Genomic DNA, 23,599 nt, shown 5'->3' with positions numbered 1-23,599 from the left:
CCCAGGGTTGACCACTATTGATGTTTTTACGTGTCTTTATGTTTATATAATTGTGACTGCATGCAGTAATTCAATTTTGTAAACTGCTTTTTCATTTATGATAAGCACTTTCTATGTTATTACAGAGCTTCAGCAAATGGCATTTAAAAAGATAGGCTAGTGTGTCAGGCCTTTCTTAGTCAAATCATACATACGTGAATTTGGTCATAGGGATGTCTACAAGAGCCAGCCAGGAAGTATAAGTGAGCAAAGCATGCTAGATGTGAAACAGGAGAGAGTAGGGTTGGGGAGGATTCCTGTTGCTGCCACTTGGGGTTCAGGTCAAGGGCTGTCAGATATTCCCATGTTTCCAGAGAAGTGGAATTTTTTTTTTTTTTTTTTTTAAATATGAAATTGTTAGGCTGGGTGTGGTGGCTCACGCCTGTAATCACAGCACTTTGGAAGGCTGAGGCGGGCAGATCACCTGAGGTCAGGAGTTTGAGACCAGCCTGACCAACATGGAGAAATCCCATCTCTACTTAAAAAAATACAAAATTAGCTGGGCAAGGTGGCGCATCCCTGCAATCCCAGCTACTTGGGAGGCTAAGGCGGGAGACTCACTTGAACCTGGGAGGCGGAGGTTGTGGTGAGCCAAGATCATGTCATTGCATTCCAGCCTGGGGCAGCAAGAGTGAAACTCCCTAAAAAAAAAAAATTGTTGTTTTTTTGAATTAAAAAAAAAAAGAGTTCAGGCCTGGTGCAATGTCACACCAGTAATCCCAGCACTTTGGAAGTCCAGGGTGGGTGGGTCACTTGAGGCTGGGAGTTCGAGACCAGCCTGGCTAACATGGCAAAAGCCCAACTCTATAACAAATACAGCAGTTAGTTATGCATGGTGGCGTGAGCCTGTAATCCCAGCTACTCAAGAGGCTGAGGCAGAAAATTGCCCGGGAGGCGGAGGTTGCAATGAGCTGTGATTGTGCCACTGCACTCCAGCCTGGGTGACAGAGTGAGACTCTATCTCAAAAAACAGACAAAACAAAAATTCAGGGAATAATGTAAGAAATAGAATCAACAAAGTAAGAGAAATGTTAACATTTTCTCTTATAAGCTTGAAAGCTTCCTCTGTTTTTGTTTTTTTAAGAGAAAGGATAAAATATTACAGATAAAGTTGAAATATCCTTCCTATCTCTACTCCCATTACTTCCCATTGCCCAGTTTGGGCAGCCACTATCATAAATTATTATATATCCTTCTATTTCTTCTCTTCTCCCCTCCCCTCCCCTCCCCTCCCCTCCCCTCCCCTCCCCTCCCTTCCCCTCCCTTCCCCTCCCCTCCCCTCCCCTTTCTTCAGAGACATGGGCTCGCTCTGGAGTGCAGTGGTACAATCATGACTCACTGTAACCTCCACCTCCTGGGCTCAAGTGATCCTTCCAGTCTTCTGGAGTAGCTATAGGTAGTAGGCCACCATGCTGGGCTAATTTTCATTTTTGGTAGAAATAGGGTCTTGCTCTGTTGCCCTGGGTGGTCTCAAACTTCTGAACTCAAGTGATCCTACTACCTCAGCCTACCAAAGTGCTGCAATTACAGAGGTGTGAGCCACTGTACCCATCCTATCCCACTTTTTAATACTTATACATACATAAATGCAAATCCATGAGCACCATATTGTTTTGTAAGTTCCTAATCATAACTGTCACTCTGCAGCTTTGTTTCTCACTCAAGCCTATTTATTTATCCATATTAAATATGTAACCCTAATTCAGAGGTTGACAAACACTTCCTGTAAAAGGGCAGGTAGTAAATATTTTAGTATTATAGTCCATATTGTCTGTCTTGCAACTACTCAACTCTGTTCACCTCTGTAGTTAATGCAGCAGTAGATAATATGTAAACTAAGGGACATTGCTGTTCTAATATAACTTTGTTTACAAAACCAGGATCTGGGTCAGATTCATATCATGGGCTGTAATTTGCTGACTTCTGCTCTAATTTATTCCTTATATCTTAAAACTACTGAATGGTATATGTGTGTGTGTGTGTGTGTGTATATATATATATACACACACATATATATTGTTATTATTTTTTTGAGACAGAGTCTCGCTCTGTCACCCAGGCTGGAGCGCAGTGGCACGATCTCAGCTCACTTGCAACCTCCAACTCCTGGGTTCAAGTGATTTTTGTGCCTCAGCTTCCTGAGTAGCTGGGATTACAGGTGCATCCCACCACGCCCGGCTAATTTTTGTATTTTTTAGTAGAGATGGAGTTTCGCCATGTTGGCCAGGGTGGTTTCAAACTCCTGACCTCAGATGATCCTCCCGCCACAGCCTCCCAAAGTGCTGGGATTACAAGCGTGAGCCACCACACCAACCATATTGTTTATGATATGAATATACCATATTTTATTATTCAATTCCCCTATAAATGGATGTCTAGGTTGTTTCTAGATTTTTTTGCTTGCTTTTTGGGACAGGGTCTTCCTCTGTGACTCAGGCTGGAATGCAGTGGTGTGATCCTGACTCACTGCAGTCTTAACCTCGTGGGCTTGAGCAATCCTCCTGCCTCAGCCTCCCAAGTAGCTGGGACTATAGGCATGTGTCATCATGCCTGGCTAATTTTTAAAGATGGGGTCTCCTTCTGTTCCCAGGCTGGTCTCCAACTCCAGGGCTAAGGCGATCCTCCTGCCTTGGCCTCCCAAAGTACTGGGGTTATAGGTGAGAGCCCCCACACTTGATCTGTTTTGTTTTGTTTACAGAGAGTGTCTCCCTCTGTTACCCAGGCTGGAGTGCAGTAGTGCTATTATAGCTCACTACAACCTCCAACTCCTGGACTCAAGGTATCCTCCTGCCTCAGCCTCCCAAGAAGCTGGGACTACAGGTATGTTCTACCACACCCAGCTATATTTTTTAAATTAAAAAAATTTTTTTTGAGACAGTCTTGTTCTGTCGCCCAGGCTGGAGTGCAGTGGCGCAATCTCGGCTCACTGCAAGCTCCGCCTCCCGGGTTCACGCCATTCTCCTGCCTCAGCCTCCTGAGTAGCTGGGACTACAGACGCCCACCACCATGCCTGGCTAATTTTTTTTGTACTTTTTTAGTAGAGACGGGATTTCACCGTGTTAGCCAGGATGGTCTCCATCTCCTGACCATGTGATCTGCCCGCCTCGGCCTCCCAAAGTGCTGGGATTACAGGTGTGAGCCACTGCACCCAGCCAATTTTTAAAATTTTTTTTAGAGATGGTCTCACTATGTTCCCCAGGCTGGTCTTGAACTCCTGGCCACAAGGTATCCTCCCACCTCGGCCTCGCAAAGTGCTAGAATTACAGGTGTGAGCCACCACACCCAGCCTGTTTCTAGTTTTTCTACTGTGATAACCATGCTGCAGGAAGCAATCTTGTCTATGTTTTCTTGTGCACATATACAAAGCTTTTTACTAGGATATACATATATAGAGAAGTGGAATTGCTGAGGATTTTGTTGTTGTTGTTTATTTTTACTTTTGGAAACAGGGCAAGACCTAGCACCAGGCTGGAGTGCAGTGGTGCAGTCATGGCTCACTGTAGCCTTGACTTGGGCTTACGTGATCCTGTTACCTCACCCTCTCGAATAGCTACGACCACAGGCAAGTGGCACCATGCCCAGCTAGTTTTTAAATTTTTGGTGGAGATGGAGGTCTCCCTATATTGCTGAGGCTTCATGTTCTTTTTTTTTTTTTTTTTTTTTTGACAGAGTCTCACTGTCACCCAGGCTGGAGTGCAGTAGTGCAATCTCGGCTCACTGCAGCATCCACCTCCTGGGTTCAAGCAATTCTCCCGCCTCAGCCTCCCAAGTAGCTGGGACTATAGGCACATGCCACCACACCCAGCTAATTTTGGTATTTTTAGTAGAGACGGGGTCTCAGACTCCTGACCTCGGGTGATACGCCCGCCTTGGCCTCCCAAAGTGCTGAGATTACAGGTGTGAGCCACTGCGCCCAGCCCATGTTTTATTTATTTATTTATTTATTTTTGAGACATAGTTTTGCTCTTGTCACCTAGGCTGGAGTACAATGGCGCAATCTCAGCTCACTACAACCCCCGCCTCTGGGTTCAAGCGATTTTCCTGCCTCAGCCTCCCGAGTAGCTGGGATTACAGACACCCACCACCGTGCTTATCTAATTTTTGTATTTTTATTAGAGACGGGATTTTACCATGTTGGACAGGCTGGTCTCGAACTCCTGACCTCAGGTGATCTACCTGCCTCAGCCTCCCAAAGTGCTGAGATTACAGATGTGAGCCACCACGCCCCGCCTATGTTGTTTTAAATACCAGGTGGGCCAAATAAAATGTTTCAGATAGAATGTAACCAGTTTGTGACCTCTCTCTTAGGCTTTCCATAGGAAGCCAGTAGTTACTGAGAATCCAATTCATACCTAGTTCTGGACTTTGAGGTGAGACTCTGTGACTGCTAGCAGGGTGAGGATGCATGAATCTAAAAACAAAAGAGTTGGATAACGGTCTGGAAGAGTGTGGCTGCTGTGACAAATGTGCATTTGATTTCCTCAGCAGATAAAAGAGATGAGGTTGGGGAATGACTCAATATTTCATGTTCAATAACCATTCAAACAGTGGGTGTTAACATTGAATGACAAGTTCTAGCAGAAAAGGTCTTCAGGATGAAGGTGATGAGCTGCTGATCTGTGCTTCCTTCTTTCCTGGCAATTCTGTGAGTTCCTTTAAAGATTTATCACTCTGTAATTAGACCCACTGGAAGAATAACAAAGGTAATAAAGAAGGAGTATCAGGGCATCCTTCCAAGAAAACTCTCTCCTTTGAGGAAGACCCAGAATAAGATTTTAAGCCTTGGTGGCAGGAAATTAACTTAGTCCATTTTCCTGAAAGAGTGTGTCAATAATACATGACTAGTTCAGTCTAGCTGGGTGAGTTCAGAAAAGAAATGGTGTTCTGTGTTCAGAGTTGAGGAGATTTAATTAAGGGGACTCATGCTTTGGGAATTCCTTCCTTTTTGAAGATTTTTAAGATTAATGTAGGTCATTATCATGCCTTTGTTTCTATCATTTTGGAGAGCTCAAAAAATACACGGAGCTATTACAAAGCAGCTGAACCTCAAGGTCAGCTTGCTGCAGGCTTGCTTTCTTCTTTTCTTTCACAGGCTTGGAACCCCATTGTTTTGACAGGTAAAAGTTGGACAGCTCCGCCTTCTCAGAAGTCCTGTAATGCAGAAGAATCAGTCCTCTGCACTGACCTGTCTCCCTGTCCTGCTCTGCCATTCAGTTTCTCTTACTCTTTCAGGTCTAGGATCTTGTCTGGCAGGCTCATGCACTGCAACAGAGGTCTTCCCAGAGGATTATCAGGGGCTAGGATTTTCCCTTTGCACCTAGATCAGCTTTGGCAGGCCTCTGTTGAAATGGAGGGAGAGACAGGCCGTAGCTCAGGAACCATTCCCCTGAAATGAAAAGATGCAGGAAACTGGGCATTCTAACATCTGTCTCTTTCTTCCCATCTGGCAAAATTCTAATAGCATCTAGAAGAAGCTTGTCCAACTGTGGCCCAGGGTGGCTTTGAATGTGGCCCAACACAAATTCGTAAACTTTGTTTAAACATTATGAGATGTTTTGCAATTTTTTAACTCATTAACTATCTTGTGTTAGTGTATTTTATGTGTGGCTCAAGACAATTCTTCTTCCAGTGTGGCCCAGGGAAGCCAAAAGATTGGATACCCCTGATCTAGAAGATAACTAATACATTCCTGAAGGGCTTCCTTTTGCATAGTTTTCTTTACATGGCTTGAGATTTAGTTCTTATTGAACATCATTTAGGTATTTAGATCTCAATTTAATCTGAATTTGTTTTAGGATGATTGTTGCAAATTGAACAATAGAAATGTTATTTTAGAGTGAGCGCTGTGGCTCACGCCTGTAATCCCAGCACTTTGGGAGGCTGAGTGGGGTGGATCGCCTGAGGCCAGGAGTTCGAGACCAGCCTGGCCATCATGGTGAAACCCCATCTCTACTAAAAATGCAAAAATTAGCTGGATGTGGTGGCGGGTGCTTGTGATCCCAGCTACTTGGGAGGCTGAGGCAGGAGAATTGCTTGAACACGGGAGGCAGAGGTTGCAGTGGGCTGAGATCACACCACTGACTGCAGCCTGGGTGACAGAGCGAGACTGTGTTAAAAAAAAAAAAGTTATTTTAGGCTGGGTGCAGTGGCTTACATCTGTAATCCCAGCACTTTGGGAGTCCAGGGCGGGGGGATCACCTGAGGTCAGGAGTTTGAGACCAGACTGGCCAACATGGTAAAACCACATCCCTACTAAAAATACAAAAATTAGCCATGCATGGTGGCGGGCGCTTGTAATCCCAGCTACTCGTGAGACTGAGGCGGGAGAATTGCTTGAACCCGGGAGGCAGAGGCTGCAGTAAGCCAAGATTGCGCCCTTGCACTACAGCCTGGGTCACAAGAGCAAAACTCAGTCTCAAAAAAAAGAAAAATAGAAAAAGAAATGTTTTTCTAGTGATGTTTAATGAATAAAATTAGGCCTCATTCTTAATCTCTGGAGTGACCCCCTGACAAGGGTTTTGGATGAACCTGTATTGTTATTTTAATCTAGCTTTATATTGGTTTACAAAGTACTTTCACCCTTATAAGCACCTCTTAGTCTCATAATCATCCATAAAAAAGAAGAATTGCACCTATTTTTTCAGATTTTACAGAAAATGGGTTCAGAGAGGTTAAGAGGTCTTCTGTTTCTTCATTCTAGACGACAATGTTTTATTACATGTAACGACTAGAAGAAATATGAAAAGCAACTTTTTGTGTTTCCACTTGCTTAGCGGCAGAACAGTCTATGAAGATCAGTGGGGGAATATGTTGATGCTGTCTATTTATTAAGCTACAGCATTTATGCCCAAATGGCCCATCACTGCTTCACCTTCTCCCACCATGGGAGAATGGCCGGAAATAGGTCATTCTCACAACTAAAAAGAATGCTGTCATTGTTCTGCATATTTTTTAAAAATTGCAATTGCATATATCCTTTGATTCAGCAATTCCACTTCTAGGAATTGATGCTTACAGATATACTTTCCCACACATGAATGATTGTGTGTCCTAGGTTTTTCACAGCAGAATATCAGAAACAGCTGAAGTGCATCTGCAGCAGTGACATAAATTATGGTGTATGCATACAGTAGAGTATTATGCTGCTGTTGCAAAGAATAAAGCAGCTCTGTATTTACCCAGGGAATGAACTCCAAGGACACGGTTTATTATCGTATATAATATGTTTGTGTAAAAAGGGAGGGGATAAGTGTGTATTAATACATATTTGCTTATTATGTATCAGCGATTAAAAATCTAATAACCCTTGTCTGTGGGCAGCAGAACAGGATGGCTAGAGAACAGGTCACAGAGAGAGAGACCTGTCACTGAAGGGCCTTTTGGTAAAAAACAAAACAGCCAGGCATGGCCTGTAATCCCAGCACTTTAGAAGGCTGAGGTGGGTGGATCACCGGAGGTCAGGAGTCAGAGACTAACCTGGCCAACATGGGGAAACCCTGTCTCTACTAAAAAAGAAACTACAAAAATTAGCTGGGTATGGTGGTGGGTTCCTGTAGTCCTAGCTACTCAGGAGGCTGAGCCTGGGGAATTGCGTGAACCCATGAGGTGGAGGTTGCAGTGAGCCGAGATAGCACCACTGCACTCCAGCCTGGGGGACAGAGGGGAGACTCTGTTTAAAAAAACAAAACAAAGCATGAATTACATATTTTTAAAAATCCCTGCACTTAGTCAGGTGTGGTGGTGTGCACCTATAGTCCCAGCTACGTGGGAGGCCGAGGTGGGAGGAGATCACTTGAGCCTGAGGGGGTCAAGGCTGCAGTGAGCTGCCATCACACCACTGCACTTCAGCTGGGTGACAAAGTGAGACTGTCCTTTAAAAAGAAAAATTAAAAATTCCTGCACTGAGATTTTTTTTTTTTTTTTTTTTGAGACGGAGTCTCGCTCTGCCGCCTAGGCTGGAGTGCAGTGGCCAGATCTCGGCTCACTGCAAGCTCTGCCTCCCGGGTTCACGCCATTCTCCTGCCTCAGCCTCCTGAGTAGCTGGGACTACAGGCGCCCGCCACCGTGCCCGGCTAGTTTTTTGTATTTTTTTAGTAGAGACGGGGTTTCACCGTGTCAGCCAGGATGGTCTCGATCTCCTGACCTCGTGATCCGCCCGTCTCGGCCTCCCAAAGTGCTGGGATTACAGGCTTGAGCCACCGCGCCCGGCCTCCTGCACTGAGATTTATAGGAGTTTGGGGTCTTCGTATATACCGGTAAAGTACTCTGACCTGCTTACTACCTACCCCCACCCAAAGGGACCCATTTAATCCTTTCTTCTGCTCCCTGAGTTTTCCAGCACCAAATGAAACTCTCTCTGTTTTTGTTTTTACTTTATAAAATGTTAACACCTCCCCCCGCCCCCCACCCCATTTTTTTTGGAGACGGAGTCTTGCTCTGTCGCCTAGGCTAGAGTGCAGTGGCATAATCTAGGCTCACTGCAGCCTCCGCCTCCCAGGGTCAAACAATTCTACTGCCTCAGCCTCCTGTGTAGCTGGAATTACAGGCATGTGCCACCATGCCCGGCTAAATTTTTGTATTTTTTTTTAGTACAGATGGGGTTTCACCATGTTGGCCAGGCTGGTCTCAAACTCCTGCTCAGGTGATCCATCCTCCTTGGCTTCCCAAAGTACTGGGATTACAGGTGTGAGCCACCATACCTGGCTCCATTTTCTTATTTGCATTCTAATTCTATTAAATTTATTGATTGATTTTGTATTTTTAGTAGACCGTGGTGGCAGGTGCCTGTAATCCTAACTACTCGGGAGGCTGAGGCAGGAGAATTGCTTGAATCCAGGGGGCGGAGGTTGCAGTGAGCCGAGATCACACCATTGCACTCCAACCTGGTCAATAAGAGCAAGACTCCATCTCAAAAAAAAAGGAAGTTATTGCCGGGTACGGTGGCTCACGCCTGTAATCCCAGCTCTTTGGGAGGCTGAGGCAGACCAATCATGAGGTCAGGAGATCGAGACCATCCTGGCCAACATGGTGAAACTCCATCTCTACTAAATATGCAAAAAAGATTAGCTGGGCATGGTGGCGTGTGCCTGTAATCCCAGCTACTCGGGAGGCTGAGGCAGGAGAATCGCTTGAACCAGGGAGTCGGAGGTTGCAGTGAGCCAAGATCACATCACTGCACTCCAGCCTGGCAACAGAGCAAGATTCTGTCTCAAAAAAAAAAAAAAAAAAAAATTGTTGATTGAATGAGTGATTTTTATGTAATGCATTATACCACATCCTTATTTATTTGCACACATTTTACACAAGCCAGTTTTTGTTGATGATTGTGGGATTGAAACGTATTTTTAGCACAAGCTAGGAAATTCAAACACTACAAATGAGTATGCTGTGAAAAGTTTTTCCTTTTTTTTTTTTTTTTTTGTTTTTGTTTTTGAGACGGAGTCTTGCTGTGTTGCCAGGCTGGAGTGCAGTGGCGTGATCTCGGCTCACTGCAACCTCCACCTCCCAGATTCAAGCAATTCTCCTGCCTCAGCCTCCTGAGTAGCTGGGACTACAGGTATGCGCCACCATGCCCAGCTAATTTTTGTGTGTTTTGTAGAGACGGGATTTCACCATGTTGGCCCAGATGGTCTTGATCTCTTGACCTTGTGATCCACCTGCCTCAGCCCCTGAAAGTGCTGGGATTACAGGCGTGAGCCACCACGCCTAGCCTTTCCTCTCTCTTCGAGCTTCTGAGTCTCCTAGGCCCACAGTTCCCCTGCTAAGTCTGCTACTGTTACTACCTTTAGAAGTATATTTCTAACAATATTGTATTCATATCAAGCGTATAACATGCATATATCCCCCCTTTTCTTATGTAATGTTTGTTTTTTAAATAGAGTTTATTTTTAGAGCAGTTTCAGGTTCACAGCAAAATTAAGCAGAAGGTACACAGATTTCCCACAGACATCTGCCTCCACACATGCAAAGCCTCCCCCATTATGGACATCTCCTACCAGAGTGGTACGTTTGTCATAAGTAACAGACTTACATTGACACATCATCACCCAAAGTGCATAATTTACATTAAGATTCATTCTTGGTGTTATAGCTTCCATTTTTCACACTATGTAAACTATACAGTACACACTATCACCTACTGTTTTTCACTTAACAACATATCTTGGTATAGGATTACATTTAGATTACCACTTTCTTTTTCATAACTGCATAGGATTCCACTATACTGAATATATTTAATTTAATCAGTCTCCTCTTGATGGGAACCGAGGTTGCTCACAATCTATTGCTACCACAATAATATCCTTGTATATATATCATTGTTTAAGATCTGTATCTCTAGGATAAACTCTTAGCAGTACAATTGCTAGGTCAAAAAGTATATGCATTTTAAATGTTGATAGATAGTTCCAAATTGCTCTACCCAGAGGTTGTAGTATTTCAACAGGTTATAGTAGTTCAAGAGGATATAAGACTTTTTTTGATTTAAGAAAAGATTTCATTCTGTAGTGTAGGCTGGCGTGCAGTGACATGATCATAGCTCACTGCAGCCTTGAACTCTGGGCTCAAGCAATCCTGCCTCAGCCTCCTGAGTAGCGAGGACTATAGGCACACATCACCACCCCGGCTAATTTTTATTTTTTTAAATTTTTTTAAATTTAATTTTTTTTTTTTTTGAGACGGAGTGTCGCTCTGTTGCCCAGGCTGGAGTGCCGTGGCCGGATCTCAGCTCACTGCAAGCTCCGCCTCCCGGGTTTACGCCATTCTCCTGCCCCAGCCTCTCGAGTAGCTGGTACTACAGGTGCCCGCCACCTCGCCTGGCTAGTTTTTTGTATTTTTTTTTTTAGTAGAGACGGGGTTTCACCGTATTAGCTAGGATGGTCTCGATCTCCTGACCTCATGATCCGCCCGTCTCGGCCTCCCAAAGTGCTGGGATTACAGGCTTGAGCCACCGCGCCAGGCCTAATTTTTATTTTTGTATTTTTATTTCACTTTATTTATTTTGAAACAGAGTCTTGCTCTGTTGTCCAGGCCAGAGTACAGTGGCATAGTCTTGGCTGTCTGCAACTTCCGCCTCCCAGGCTCAAGCAATTCTCATGCCACAGCCGCCTCAGTAGCTGGAATTATAGGCACTCGCCACCACGCCCAGCTAATTTTTGTATTTTTCGTAGAGACAGGGTTTTGCCATGTTGGCCAGGCTGGTCTCAAACTCCTGACCACAAGGGATCCATCCACCTCATTCTCCCAATGTGCTGGAATTACAGGTGTGAGCCACCGAGGCTGGTCATTATTTTTATTTTACTTTTTTTTTTTTTGAGACGGAGTCTTGCTTTGTCACCTAGGCTGGAGAGCAGTGGCATGATCTCGGCTCACTACAAGCTCCGCCTCCTGGGTTCAGGCCATTCTCCTACCTCAGCCTCCCGAGTGGCTGGGACTACAGGCACCTGCCACCATGCCTGGCTAATTTTTTGTTTATTTAGTAGAGACGGGGTTTCACCGTGTTAGCCAGGATGGTCTCGATCTCCTGACCTCGTAACCCACCCACCTCGGCCTCCCAAAGTTCTGGGATTACAGGGGTGAGCCACCATGCCCAGCCACTTATTTTACTTTATTATTTACTTACTTACTTACTTACTTATTTATTTATTTATTTATTTATTTATTTATTTATTTATTTTGAGATGGAGTCTCGCTCTGTCGCCCAGGCTGGAGTGCAGTGGCCAGATCTCAGCTCACTGCAAGCTCCGCCTCCTGGGTTTACGCCATTCTCCTGCCTCAGCCTCCTGAGTAGCTGGGACTACAGGCACCCGCCACCTCGCCTGGCTAGTTTTTTGTATTTTTTAGTAGAGACGGGGTTTCACCGTGTTAGCCAGGATGGTCTCGATCTCCTGACCTCGTGATCCACCCGTCTCGGCCTCCCAAAGTGCTGGGATTACAGGCTTGAGCCACCGCGCCCGGCCTACTTTATTTTTAAGATAGAGTCTCACTCTGTCATCCAGACTGAAGTGCAGTGGTGTGATCGCAGCTTACTGTACCCTCAACCTCCTCAGCTCAAGCAGTCCTCCCATCTCAGCTTCCCAAGTAGCTAAGACTAGAGACATGGGCCACCATGCCTAGCTAATTGTTTTTTTGTTTTGTTTCGTTTTGTTTTGGAGAGATGGGGGCTCACTATGTTGCCCAGGCTGGTCTCAAACACCTGTACTCAAGTGATCCTCTGGCTTCAGCCTCCCAAAATGCTGGGATTACAGATGTGAACCACTGTGTACAGCCTAATTTAAAAATTTTTTGGAGACAGGGTCTTGCTGTGTTACCCAGGCTGGCCTGAAACTCCTGGTCTCAAGGAATTTGCCTGCCTCAGCCTCCCAGAGTGAGACCCAGACTTAAAAGATTTCCAGCTGCCTCAGCCTATAGCATAAGATCAAATATTGATTGAGAGGAGGATGGGCTCACCGACAATACTGGTGGACTGCAGTTTTTCATTTTTACCACTGAAGCTGGTTAAGATCCTGTGAGGAAATACACAGTGTAGTAAAGTTATCAAATATGGCTGTCAGGTTAGCGAGATGAAGACTATTTAGGTGTGTCAGCTTCTGTCAGGCAGCCCCCAGTGACAACAGTACTGTGTTTACTTACTTTTGCTTTTTTTCTAGGACCTTAGCATCCTGAGACATTTTGAATTGACACCCCTCAAGATTGACTGGATCAGAGTTCATCATGTCAAAGTTGAAAAGCTCAGAGTCAGTCAGGGTGGTGGTTCGCTGTCGCCCCATGAATGGCAAGGAAAAGGCTGCTTCGTATGACAAAGTGGTGGATGTGGATGTTAAACTGGGGCAGGTATCTGTGAAGAACCCCAAAGGGACAGCCCATGAAATGCCCAAGACCTTCACCTTTGATGCCGTCTATGACTGGAATGCCAAGCAGTTTGAACTGTACGATGAGACGTTCCGACCACTTGTTGACTCGGTCCTGCAAGGTTTCAATGGAACCATTTTTGCCTATGGACAAACTGGGACAGGAAAAACCTACACAATGGAAGGAATCCGTGGTGACCCTGAAAAAAGAGGAGTCATTCCCAACTCATTTGACCACATCTTCACCCACATCTCTCGATCCCAGAATCAACAGTACCTGGTCAGGGCTTCTTACTTAGAGATCTACCAAGAGGAGATCCGAGATCTGCTCTCAAAGGATCAGACCAAAAGGCTTGAGCTCAAAGAGAGGCCTGACACAGGAGTGTATGTGAAAGACCTGTCTTCCTTTGTCACCAAGAGTGTGAAGGAGATAGAGCACGTGATGAATGTGGGGAACCAGAACCGTTCTGTCGGTGCTACCAACATGAACGAGCACAGCTCGCGTTCTCATGCAATTTTCGTTATCACTATCGAGTGCAGCGAGGTGGGCCTCGATGGTGAAAACCACATCCGTGTAGGGAAATTGAACCTTGTAGATCTTGCTGGCAGCGAACGGCAAGCCAAGACTGGCGCCCAAGGGGAGAGATTAAAAGAAGCTACCAAGATCAACCTCTCCCTCTCCGCTTTGGGTAATGTCATCTCTGCTCTGGTGGATGGCAAAAGCACTCACATTCCGTATCGGGACTCAAAGCTTACCAGGCTCCTCCAAGATTCCCTTGGTGGCAATGCTAAGACTGTGATGGTGGCCAATGTGGGGCCTGCTTCTTATAACGTCGAAGAGACTCTGACCACTCTGCGATATGCCAACCGTGCCAAAAACATTAAGAACAAACCAAGGGTCAATGAGGACCCCAAGGATGCCCTCCTTCGAGAATTCCAGGAAGAGATCGCTCGGCTCAAGGCCCAGCTGGAAAAACGGTCCATTGGCAGGAGGAAGAGGCGAGAGAAGCGGAGGGAAGGTGGTGGCAGTGGTGGGGGTGGGGAAGAGGAGGAGGAGGAGGGAGAAGAGGGTGAGGAGGAAGGGGATGATAAGGATGATTACTGGCGGGAACAGCAAGAAAAACTGGAGATTGAGAAGCGGGCCATTGTAGAGGATCACAGCTTGGTTGCAGAGGAGAAGATGAGGCTGCTGAAGGAGAAAGAGAAAAAGATGGAGGACCTGCGGCGGGAGAAGGATGCTGCCGAGATGCTGGGCGCCAAGATCAAGGTACCATACCTATACCCCTCCTTAGGCCCTTGCCGCATCAGTGCTTTTGCTTTCATCAAACAACAACAAAAAACATAACCATATGAGGGATGATGTCTCTCTCAGTTTTGGATTTCCAACAGCCCATGATACCCAGTACTCAATAAACCTTTGTTTAATCGACGTGAATATGATTTTTTCACATTTACAAAAATGAAAATTGAATTCATAATGAGAATAATTATTACATATGCACGTAGTATAAAGAACAGCAATAAAAGTAACATCATGTACCCCCCACCCAGTGTAAGAAATAGAACAACATCCATTTTTCTTTCTTTTTTTTGAGATGGAGTTTCACTCTCGTCACCCAGGCTGAAGTGTGGTGGCGTGATCTCGGCTCACTGCAACCTCTGCCATCTGGGTTCAAGTGATTCTCTTGTGTCAGGCTCCCGAGTACCTGGGATTACAGGTGCCCGCCACCACGCCTGGCTAAGTTTTATATTTTTAGTAGAGATGGGGTTTCACTATGTTGGCCTGGCTGGTCTCAAACTCCTGACCTCAGGTAATCCACCTGTCTCGGCTTCCCCGGGTGCTGGGATTACAGACGTGAGCCACTGTGTCCAGCTTTTTTTTTTCTTTTCTTTTCTTTTTTTTGAGACAGGGTCTTGCTCTATCAATCCTGGAGTGCAGTGGCCCAATCACTGCAGCCTCGACCTCCTAAGCTCAAAGGATCCTCCCACCTCAGCCTCCCGAGTAGCTAGGACTACAGGCCAGCAACTTTGCCTGGCTAAATTTTTTAAATTTTTTTGTAGAGACACGGTCTCCTATGTTGTTCAGGCTGGTCTCAAACTCCTGGGCTCAAATGATTCTCCCACCTCGCCCTCCCAAAGTGCTGGGATTACAGGCATGAGCCACCGCACCCAGCTGATACCCATATCTTTAGTAGCGCCTTGTGTTCCCCTCCCCCACAGATAACCATCATCCTGAATTTTATGTTTATTGTTTCCCTGCTTTTCCTTATAGTTTTGTCTTGTATATGTATGTATCTCTCTCTAAAGAAAACATGGTTTCGTTTCATATACTTTTTTACTTTTATATAAATGGAATCCCACTCATGCCATTCGCTTTTATTTTTGCAACATTATGTTCATGAGATTTATCCATGTTGATGCCTGAAGCTGTGGTTCACTCATTATTACTGTTCCAAGTATTCCATGGTATTCCTTTCTCCTGTGGGTTGTTTCCAGTTTCTGCTGTGAATGCTTTTGTGCTTGGCTTCAGGAGAACATGGACGTGCAAGATTGTCTTGTTTGGCACTATTAGGTCTTACGATATTTGCAGCTTCAACTTCTCTAGACAAGGACAAGTTGTTTTCTAAAGTGGTTGTGCAGATTGAAGCATCTAGCAGCAGGGTATGAGTTCTGGATGCCCCTCATCCTTACCAGCACTTGTGATGATCAGACTAGTGTTTGGATATAGTATAGCCTCTTGGTGCAGTTTCAGTATATAGTACCCTGATTACACAAGATATGGAACACTTCCATCACCCCCAAAGTGTCCTCATGCTGCTTGCTTATAGTCAGCCTCCTCTTCCAACCCCTATGTGCTAATATATTTCCCTACATCCACTCCATTTTCCACCCAATGGCTAGTTAGCATTCTGGAGTGCTGAGCTCCCATTGTTTTGAGCCTTCTTTCTGGTGGCAATTCACTATGCCTGCAGTTGTCTGGACTCTGAGCTTCCACTGGGCTTTAATGGCAGAGGACAGTGCAAAGGTAGACTTGGAAGTCTCAGGATGGGCACTGGCTAACCGCAAGCCAGATTTCCTTGGAAATGTTCAGTTCTGTTTTATTGAATTCATGCAAACTTTGATTTCTATCCTAAAATGTCTCCATGTTTACAAATTTTAAAATTAGAAGTTCTCTTTGCCGCCCCCCTACCCCCACTGTATGAAGCTGTACTTTTTTTTTTTTTTTTTTTTAAATCAGTGGCTTCATAGTAGCCCTTTCACAGAGCTGGGTGCTATTTTACTTCAGAGGCAGGGTTCTTAAAACCTTGAAAGTCCCTTCTAGGACTTTTAAGACCTGATGTGAAAATGGAGTCGTATACAATACACTTAGGAGGTAACTTTGTTCCAGGGAGGGGTTCTGAGATGCCATTATGTCAGAGCACTTCATGCCTTCTCACTGCTGCACGGTAAGTGTGACTGGCTGTGCCCATATTTTGTTTCATTTTGTTTTGTTTTGAGATAGGGTCTCACTCTGTCCCCCAGGTTGGAGTGCAGTGGCGCGATCTTGGCTCACTGCAGCCTTGACCTCCCAGGCTGAAGCAATCTTCCCACCTCAGCCTCCGAGTATCTGGGAGTACAGGCGCGCACCACCATGCCCAGGTAATTTTGTGTATTTTTTGTACAGACGAGGTCTCACTATGTTGCCCAGGCTGGTCTTGAACTCCTAGACTCAAGCAGTCCTCCCACCTTAGTCTTCCAAAGTGTCAGGATTACAGACGTGAGCCACTGCACCCGTATGTCCGGCCTGGGTATGCCCATATTTAACTTGCATACTGTCTTTTAGGATCAGATCTGTTATTCAAGGCCAGGAGCACCTAGAATCTCTAAATAACCCCTCAGAAAAAGTTGAACTCTCAGAGTCTGAGTGTGCAAGATACAGCATCAACTCAAGGTCACTGCATCTCTTAGACATTTTGACTATGGAGAATGACATTACTTCCGTCTTTCTCAATCCCTGGATGCTGTGAAATCATAAAAAAATGTTAGAGGCTGGGTGCGGTGGCTCACGCCTGTAATCCCAGCACTTTGGGAGGCCAAGGCAGGTGGATCACTTGAGGTCAGGAGTTCAAGGCCAGCCTGGCCAACATGGTGAAACCCCATCTCTACTACGAATACAAAAATTAGCTGGGCGTGGTGGCATGCACCTGTAGTTCTGGCTACTTGGGAGGCTGAGGCACAAGAATTGCTTGAACCTGGGAGGTGGAGGTTTCTGTGAGCCAAGATCATGCCAGTGCACTCTGGCCTGGGCACTCTGGCCTGGGCGACAGAGCAAGACTCCATCTCCAAAAAAAAAAAAGAATGTTAGAGCAGTTAGGTATTGTTAGGTATGTATGTGGAGCTTAGCAATCTAGTCCAGCCCCTTCATTCGAGAAATGAGGAAACAGGCTCAGAGGACTCACTGAAAGAATGTCAGCAGAGCTCCAGTGAGGTTTGTAAGTTTCTTAAAGAAAAGTTGTGCAGTTTTGGAGTCCCGTACTTTTCAGTTCCAAATCATTCTCATGGCTTCAGTCCCTATCAAAATGCTGAAGGTTGCCAATCTGCGTATCTAGCCTAGCACTGTCTCCTGCCATCCAGGCCTAATAACCTTCTGCCCACTGGGATGCTCACAGCCACTCATAGCCTGCTCTTGCCTTCCTTATCTCAGGGAAGCCAGACCCCTGGGAGTTATCCTTGCCAGCTGTCCCAAAGCCTCTGGATCCTGCCTCATCAGGGTCTCTTGGACTCATCTACTCTGCCCTCCCCAACTAGGGAGGAGGCCTAGCCCAGGCCTAGACCCCTGCAATGGCTGCCTGTCCTGTCTCCCTCCATCCTGCCAGCCCTTTGCCATTCTTTCCATTGCAGGGGAGTAATGTTTCTAAAACACACATCTGAGTGTGTAGCCTCATGCTCAAAGAATATGTCAGTGGTTCCCTGAACTTCTCAGGATCAAGAAGTTTAGTCTCCTTGACAGGGATTTAGGTCAACTTCATCACTTCCTACCTTCCCTCACAAAACAAAAGCTTTTTTTTCTTAACTAATTCCTATTGTTTCACTTCAACTCTCTGTGTAGCTGGTCCTGTAGACAGAAAGCTTTCTCTGACTCCCTCTAAAAGTCTGAATTCTCTGACTGGGTGCTGTGCTCACGCCTATAATCCCAGCAGTTTGAGAGGCCAAGGCAGAGGATCGCTTGAGGCCAGGAGTTCAAGACCAGCCCAGACAACATAGCAAGACCTCATCTCTACCATCAGTCAGCCAAGTGTGGTGGTGTACACCTGTAGTCTCAGCTGCTTGGGAGGCTGAGGTGGGAGCATCACTTGAACTAAGGAGGTCAAGGCTACAGTGAGCTGTGATCGTGCCATTGCACTCCAGCTTGGGTGACAGAACTAGACCCTGTCTTTAAAAAATTTTTTTAAATCCCCACAAAGTCTGAATTCTATCCCATCAGTGTGTGTCTCCCATTAATTACTGTGTCCTTTCCTCATGATGGCGTCTGGCGCCATATGGTTAAAGTTGGCTTGCTTGTCTGTTTTCCTCAGTGGACTTTGAGCTTTGTGATTCTCATTCACATTGTATCACCAGGACCTAACATAAAGGAGCTGCTTAGTATGTTCTAAGTGGGATTAATACTTTGTAGAAACAAACAAAAAAAAATTTTTTTTGTTAAAGCTAAAATTCATGTGTCTGGAGAAACTGTATTTTCAGTGTTACCAAGAAGCCTCTAGTGAAGCTGCCCCAGTCCCTCACCAGCTGAGCACAGTGTATTTTTTCCCAGAGTTTGTCCTTTTTGGCTCAGTCCTGAGCTCTTTATCTTTCACAGGCGCCCCTGTGAGGAATTATGTTCTGAGGGAAACCGTTCATGAGATGGATTCTACTTTGTTTCTCACTCAGGCCATGGAGAGTAAGTTGCTTGTTGGAGGAAAAAATATAGTAGATCATACGAATGAACAGCAGAAAATCCTGGAGCAGAAACGACAGGAAATTGCAGAGCAGGTAACTTTTCATTCTTTTTCAGGGAGAATGGGTGGGGTAAGGTGTGTTTATGCTGCAGAACAAACATCTCTCATGTTCTACTGTCTTCAAAGAGAATAAGAGCAAGGTGTGTCCGCCTCATCCTAGCTGGAGACTCTGATCCTAGCTTGGGGAATTCAGCATAGACACAGTCTCTAGGGCAAACTGATGAATTTTGTCATGTTGCTCAGAAACGTCGAGAAAGAGAAATCCAGCAACAGATGGAAAGTCAAGATGAAGAGACCTTGGAACTTAAAGAGACATACAGCTCATTGCAGCAAGAGGTGGACATCAAGACCAAAAAACTCAAAAAGGTATGAAAGGAATGAGCCAGATGGAGGTGCCTTGAGACTTGGGGAAAGGGAGAACTCTACCCTTTGTACAGACACCCTCCTCACCTGCCTCTCCCCTCATTCCAGCTCTTCTCCAAGCTTCAGGCAGTGAAGGCTGAGATCCACGACCTCCAAGAAGAACACATCAAGGAGCGCCAAGAGCTAGAGCAGACTCAGAATGAGCTCACCAGGGAGCTGAAACTCAAGTAAGTGCCAGGTCTTCCACAGTGCCCCCAAGCCACTTGCTGAGTCATTGGTCTTGTTTGTTTAGTTAGAAACAGCCTTGGCTGGGCGTGGTGCCCCATGCCTGTAATCCCAGCATTTTGGGAAGGGGAGGCAGGCAGATCACCTGATGTCAGGAGTTCGAGACCAGCCTGGCCAACATGGTGAAACCCTGTCTCTATTAAGAAATAAAAAAATTAGCCGGGCATGGTGGTGCATGCCTGTAGTCCCAGCTACTTGGGAGGCTGAGACAGGACAATCGCTTGAACCCGGGAAGTGGAGATTGCAGTGAGCTGTTATAGTGCAACCGCACTCCAGCCTGGGCGACAGGGTGAGACTCCATCTCCAAAAAAAAAACAGCCCTGAGGAAAAGGGTCCTTCTCCAGCTCATCTCCTGCCACCCCATTTTCTGTTCATTCCTGAGAAAGTAACTTTCCATCCCTGGATCCCATCTGTTAACTGAATGACTTCACCAGGTGATCTCCAGGTTCCCTTCTAACCCTACCTTCTTGAAGCTTTTAAAGATTCTGGTCTTACATCTGTCTAATGATAAGAGGGAATATTTTATTAACTTGACTTTTTATTGTGACAATTTTCTGAATGGTATAATGAATACCCAAGTACCCATCACCCAGATTCAAGGATTAACAAGCTTTTGCCATCTGTCTTTCACAAAAATATTTTAAAGCAAATCTTACCTCATGTTATCTTACTCCTACATACTTATATATATATATGATCACAGTGGTTTTTTTTTTTTTTTTTTTGAGACAAGGTCTTGCTCTGTCACCCAGGCTGGAGTGCAGTGGCACAGTCACAGTTCATGGCAGCCTGTAACTCGTGGGCTTAAACAATCCTCCCACCTTAGCCTCCCGGATAGCTGGGACTACAGGTGTGTGCCACTATGCCCAACTAATTTTTTAAAAAAATTCATAGAGATAGGGTCTCTCTATGTTGCCTAAGCTGATCTCAAACTCCTAGGCTCAAGCAATCCTCCTGTTTCAGCCTCCCAAAGTACTGGGATTATAGGTGTGAGCCACCACACCCAGCCCACAATACTGTTTTTAAAAAAGCTTAATTGAGACATACTTCACATACCATACAATTCACGTATTTAAAGTGTACAAATCAGGTGGGGCACGGTGGCTCCTGCCTGTAATCCCAGCATTTGGGAGGCCGAGGCGGGTAGATCACCTGAGGCCAGGAGTTCAAGACCAGCCTGGCCAACATGGTGAAACCCTGTCTGTACTAAAAATCCAAAAATCAGCCGGGTGTGGTGGTGTGCACCTGCAATCCTAGCTACTCAGGAGATTGAGGCAGGAGAATCGCTGGAACCTGGGAGGCAGAGGTTGCAGTGAGCTGAGATCACACCACTTTACTCAAGCCTGGAGACAGAGCGAGATTCTTGCCTTTAAAAAAAAAAAAAAACTAAAAAAATTTAAAAAAATGATAAAGTGTACAAATGAGCATTTTTAAAAAAACATATATATGCATAGGGCTGTAAAACCACCACTACAATCTAATTTTAGAACATTGTTATCACTCTCCTCTAAAAGAAACTCTATCAATTAGTAGTCACTCCTTATTACCCCCTTTCCCAACCCGAAGTAATCACTAATCTGCTTCCTGTCTCTTTGGCTTTGCCTATTCTGGCCATCTCATATAAATGGAATCACACACTGTGTGGCCTTTTGTGCCTGGCTTCTTTTGCTTAGCATGACACTTTCAAGGATCATCCATGCTGTAGCATGGATCAACGGATATCTGATAGTCCCAACATCAATTGTTCTTTATTATGACTGAATAATATTGTACTGTATGAATAGACCACATATTTATTTATTTTTCAGTTTATATACATTCAGATTATTTCCAGTCTTTGACTATTATGGATAATGCTTCTATAAGCATTCCTGTATAAGGTTTTGTATGGATGTGTGTTTTCATTTCTCTGGGATATATTCATAGGAGTGGAATTGGTGGGTCGTATGGTAACTCAGTGTTTAACTTCTTGAGAGAATGCCAAACTGTTTTCCACAGTGACTGCACTATTTTACATTTCTACCACCAATTTCTCCACCTTTTTTTTTTTTTTTTCTTTGAGGCAGTCTCGTTCTGTCGCCCAAGCTGGGGTGCAGTGGTGCAATCTCAGCACACTGCAACCTCCACCTCCTGGACTCAAGCGATCCTCCCACCTCAATCTCTGGAATAGCTGGGACTATAGGGGCATGCCACCCCACCTGGCTAATTTTTATGTTTTTTGTAGAGATGGGGTTTCACCATGTTGCCCAGGCTGGTCTCAAACTCTTGGGCCCAAGCAGTCTGCCTGACTCAGCCTCCCAAAGTGCTGGGATTACAAGTATGAGCCACCATGCCCGGCTTCTCCACATCCTTGTCGATACTTATTATTGCCTGTCTTTTTTATCATACACACCCTAATGGATGTGAAGTGGTACTTCATTATGGTTTTGATTTGTGCAATTCGCTGATGACTAATGATGTTGAGCATCCTTTCACGTGCTTGTTGGTCATTTGTATGTGTTTGGAGAAATATCTATACAAATCCTTTGCCCATTTAAAATGGGGTTGTTTTTTATTTTATTTAATTTTTTTTTTGAGATAGAGTCTCGCTCTGTCGTCCAGGCTGGAGTGCAATGGTGCAAACTTGACTCATTGCAACTTCTGCCTTCTGGGTTCAAGTGATTCTCGTGCCTCAGCCTCCCGAATAGCTGGGATTACAGGCACTCGCCACCGTGCCAAGCTGATTTTTGTACTTTTAGTAGAGATGGGGTGTCACCATGTTGCCCAGACTGGTCTTGAACTCCTGACCTCAGGTGATCCACCCACCTTGGCATCCCAAAGTGCTTAGATTACAGGCATGAGCCACCACTCCCAGCCAATAATTAAGTTTTAAGACTTTTTTTTTTTTTTTTTTGAGACAGAGTCTGGGTCTGTCACCCAGGCTGGAGTGCAATGGCGTGATCTTAGCTCACTGCAGCCTCCGCTTCCCAGGTTCAAATGATTCTCCTGCCTCAGCCTCCCGAATAGCTGGGACTGTAGGCGTGTGCCACCATGCCCAGCTAATTTTTGTATTTTTAGTAGAGACGGGGTTTCACCATGTTGGCCAGGCTGGTCTCGAACTCCTGACCTCAGGTGATCTACCCGCCTCAGCCTCCCAAAGTGCTGGGATTATAGGCATGAGCCACTGTACCCGGCTGAGTTTTAAGAGTTCTTTATATTAAGGCCGGGCACGGTGGCTCAAGCCTGTAATCCCAGCACTTCGGGAGGCCGAGACGGGCAGATCACGAGGTCAGGAGATCGAGACCATCCTGGCTAACACACTGAAACCCCGTCTCTACTCTAAAATACAAAAAAAAATTAGCCGGGCGAGGTGGCAGGCGCCTGTAGTCCCAGCTACTCGGGAGGCTGAGGCAGGAGAATGGCGTGAACCCAGGAGGCGGGGCTTGCAGTGAGCTGAGATCCGGCCACTGCACTCCAGCCTGGGCAACAGAGCCAGACTCCGTCTCAAAAAAAAAAAAAAAAAAAAGTTCTTTATATTAATATATTATGAATACTACTCCTTCACCAGATTCATGATTTGAAGGTACTTTCTGTTTTTCTGAGTTGTTTTTAAACTTTCTTGATGGTATTACTTATAGCACAAAAGATTTCCATTGTGATATAGCCCAATTTAATTGTATTTTCTTTTGTTTATTGTACTTTTGGTATTATATCCAGATTTGCCTTTTCTGGACCTTTCATATAAGTTTATAAATGAAATAATGTTGGAATAATGTGGCCTTTTGTGACTGCTTTCTTTGTGTGTGTGTGTGTGTGTGTGTTTTGTTGTTTTTTTTTTTCTGTTTTAAATGATAAGGCTTTCCTCTGTCAACCAGACTGGAGTGCAGTGGTGCCATCATAGCTCACAGCCTTGACCTCTTGGGTTCAAGTGATCTTCCTGCTTGAGCCTCCTGAGTAGCTAGGACTTCAGTTGCATGGTAGCACACCTGGCTAATTTTTAAAAATTTTTTCATGAGGATGGGTCTTGCTTTGTTGCCAAGGCTAGTATAATGTTTTCAACAGTCTTCCATGTTGTAGCATGTATTAATACTTTATTCATTTTTTATG

General features: G+C 45.2%; 1 protein-coding gene across 3 annotated transcripts in view; it reads left to right on the top strand.

Annotated features, from left to right (window-relative positions):
* The window catches only part of LOC105496186 (kinesin family member 3B), a 57,441-nt gene that overhangs the window by 19,858 nt on the left and 13,984 nt on the right, over positions 1-23,599 (top strand). For 2 of the 3 annotated variants that reach the window (XM_011766344.3, XM_011766343.3), the window contains exons 2-5: positions 12,690-14,157; positions 18,798-18,899; positions 19,109-19,231; positions 19,337-19,455. In XM_011766344.3, the coding sequence (XP_011764646.1) occupies positions 12,754-14,157; positions 18,798-18,899; positions 19,109-19,231; positions 19,337-19,455 (1,748 nt within the window). In that variant the 5' untranslated portion in view covers positions 12,690-12,753. Of the gene's footprint in view, positions 1-2,757; positions 2,860-12,689; positions 14,158-18,797; positions 18,900-19,108; positions 19,232-19,336; positions 19,456-23,599 lie in introns of those variants that run through there. The other variant, XM_071079530.1, reaches the window with a different exon arrangement.

The sequence above is a fragment of the Macaca nemestrina genome, chromosome 15 (genome assembly GCF_043159975.1).
Source record: "Macaca nemestrina isolate mMacNem1 chromosome 15, mMacNem.hap1, whole genome shotgun sequence".
NCBI classification, from domain to species: domain Eukaryota; kingdom Metazoa; phylum Chordata; class Mammalia; order Primates; family Cercopithecidae; genus Macaca; species Macaca nemestrina.
Note: the sequence above shows the minus strand (reverse complement) of the source record. Positions and strands in the feature narration are given on the sequence as shown.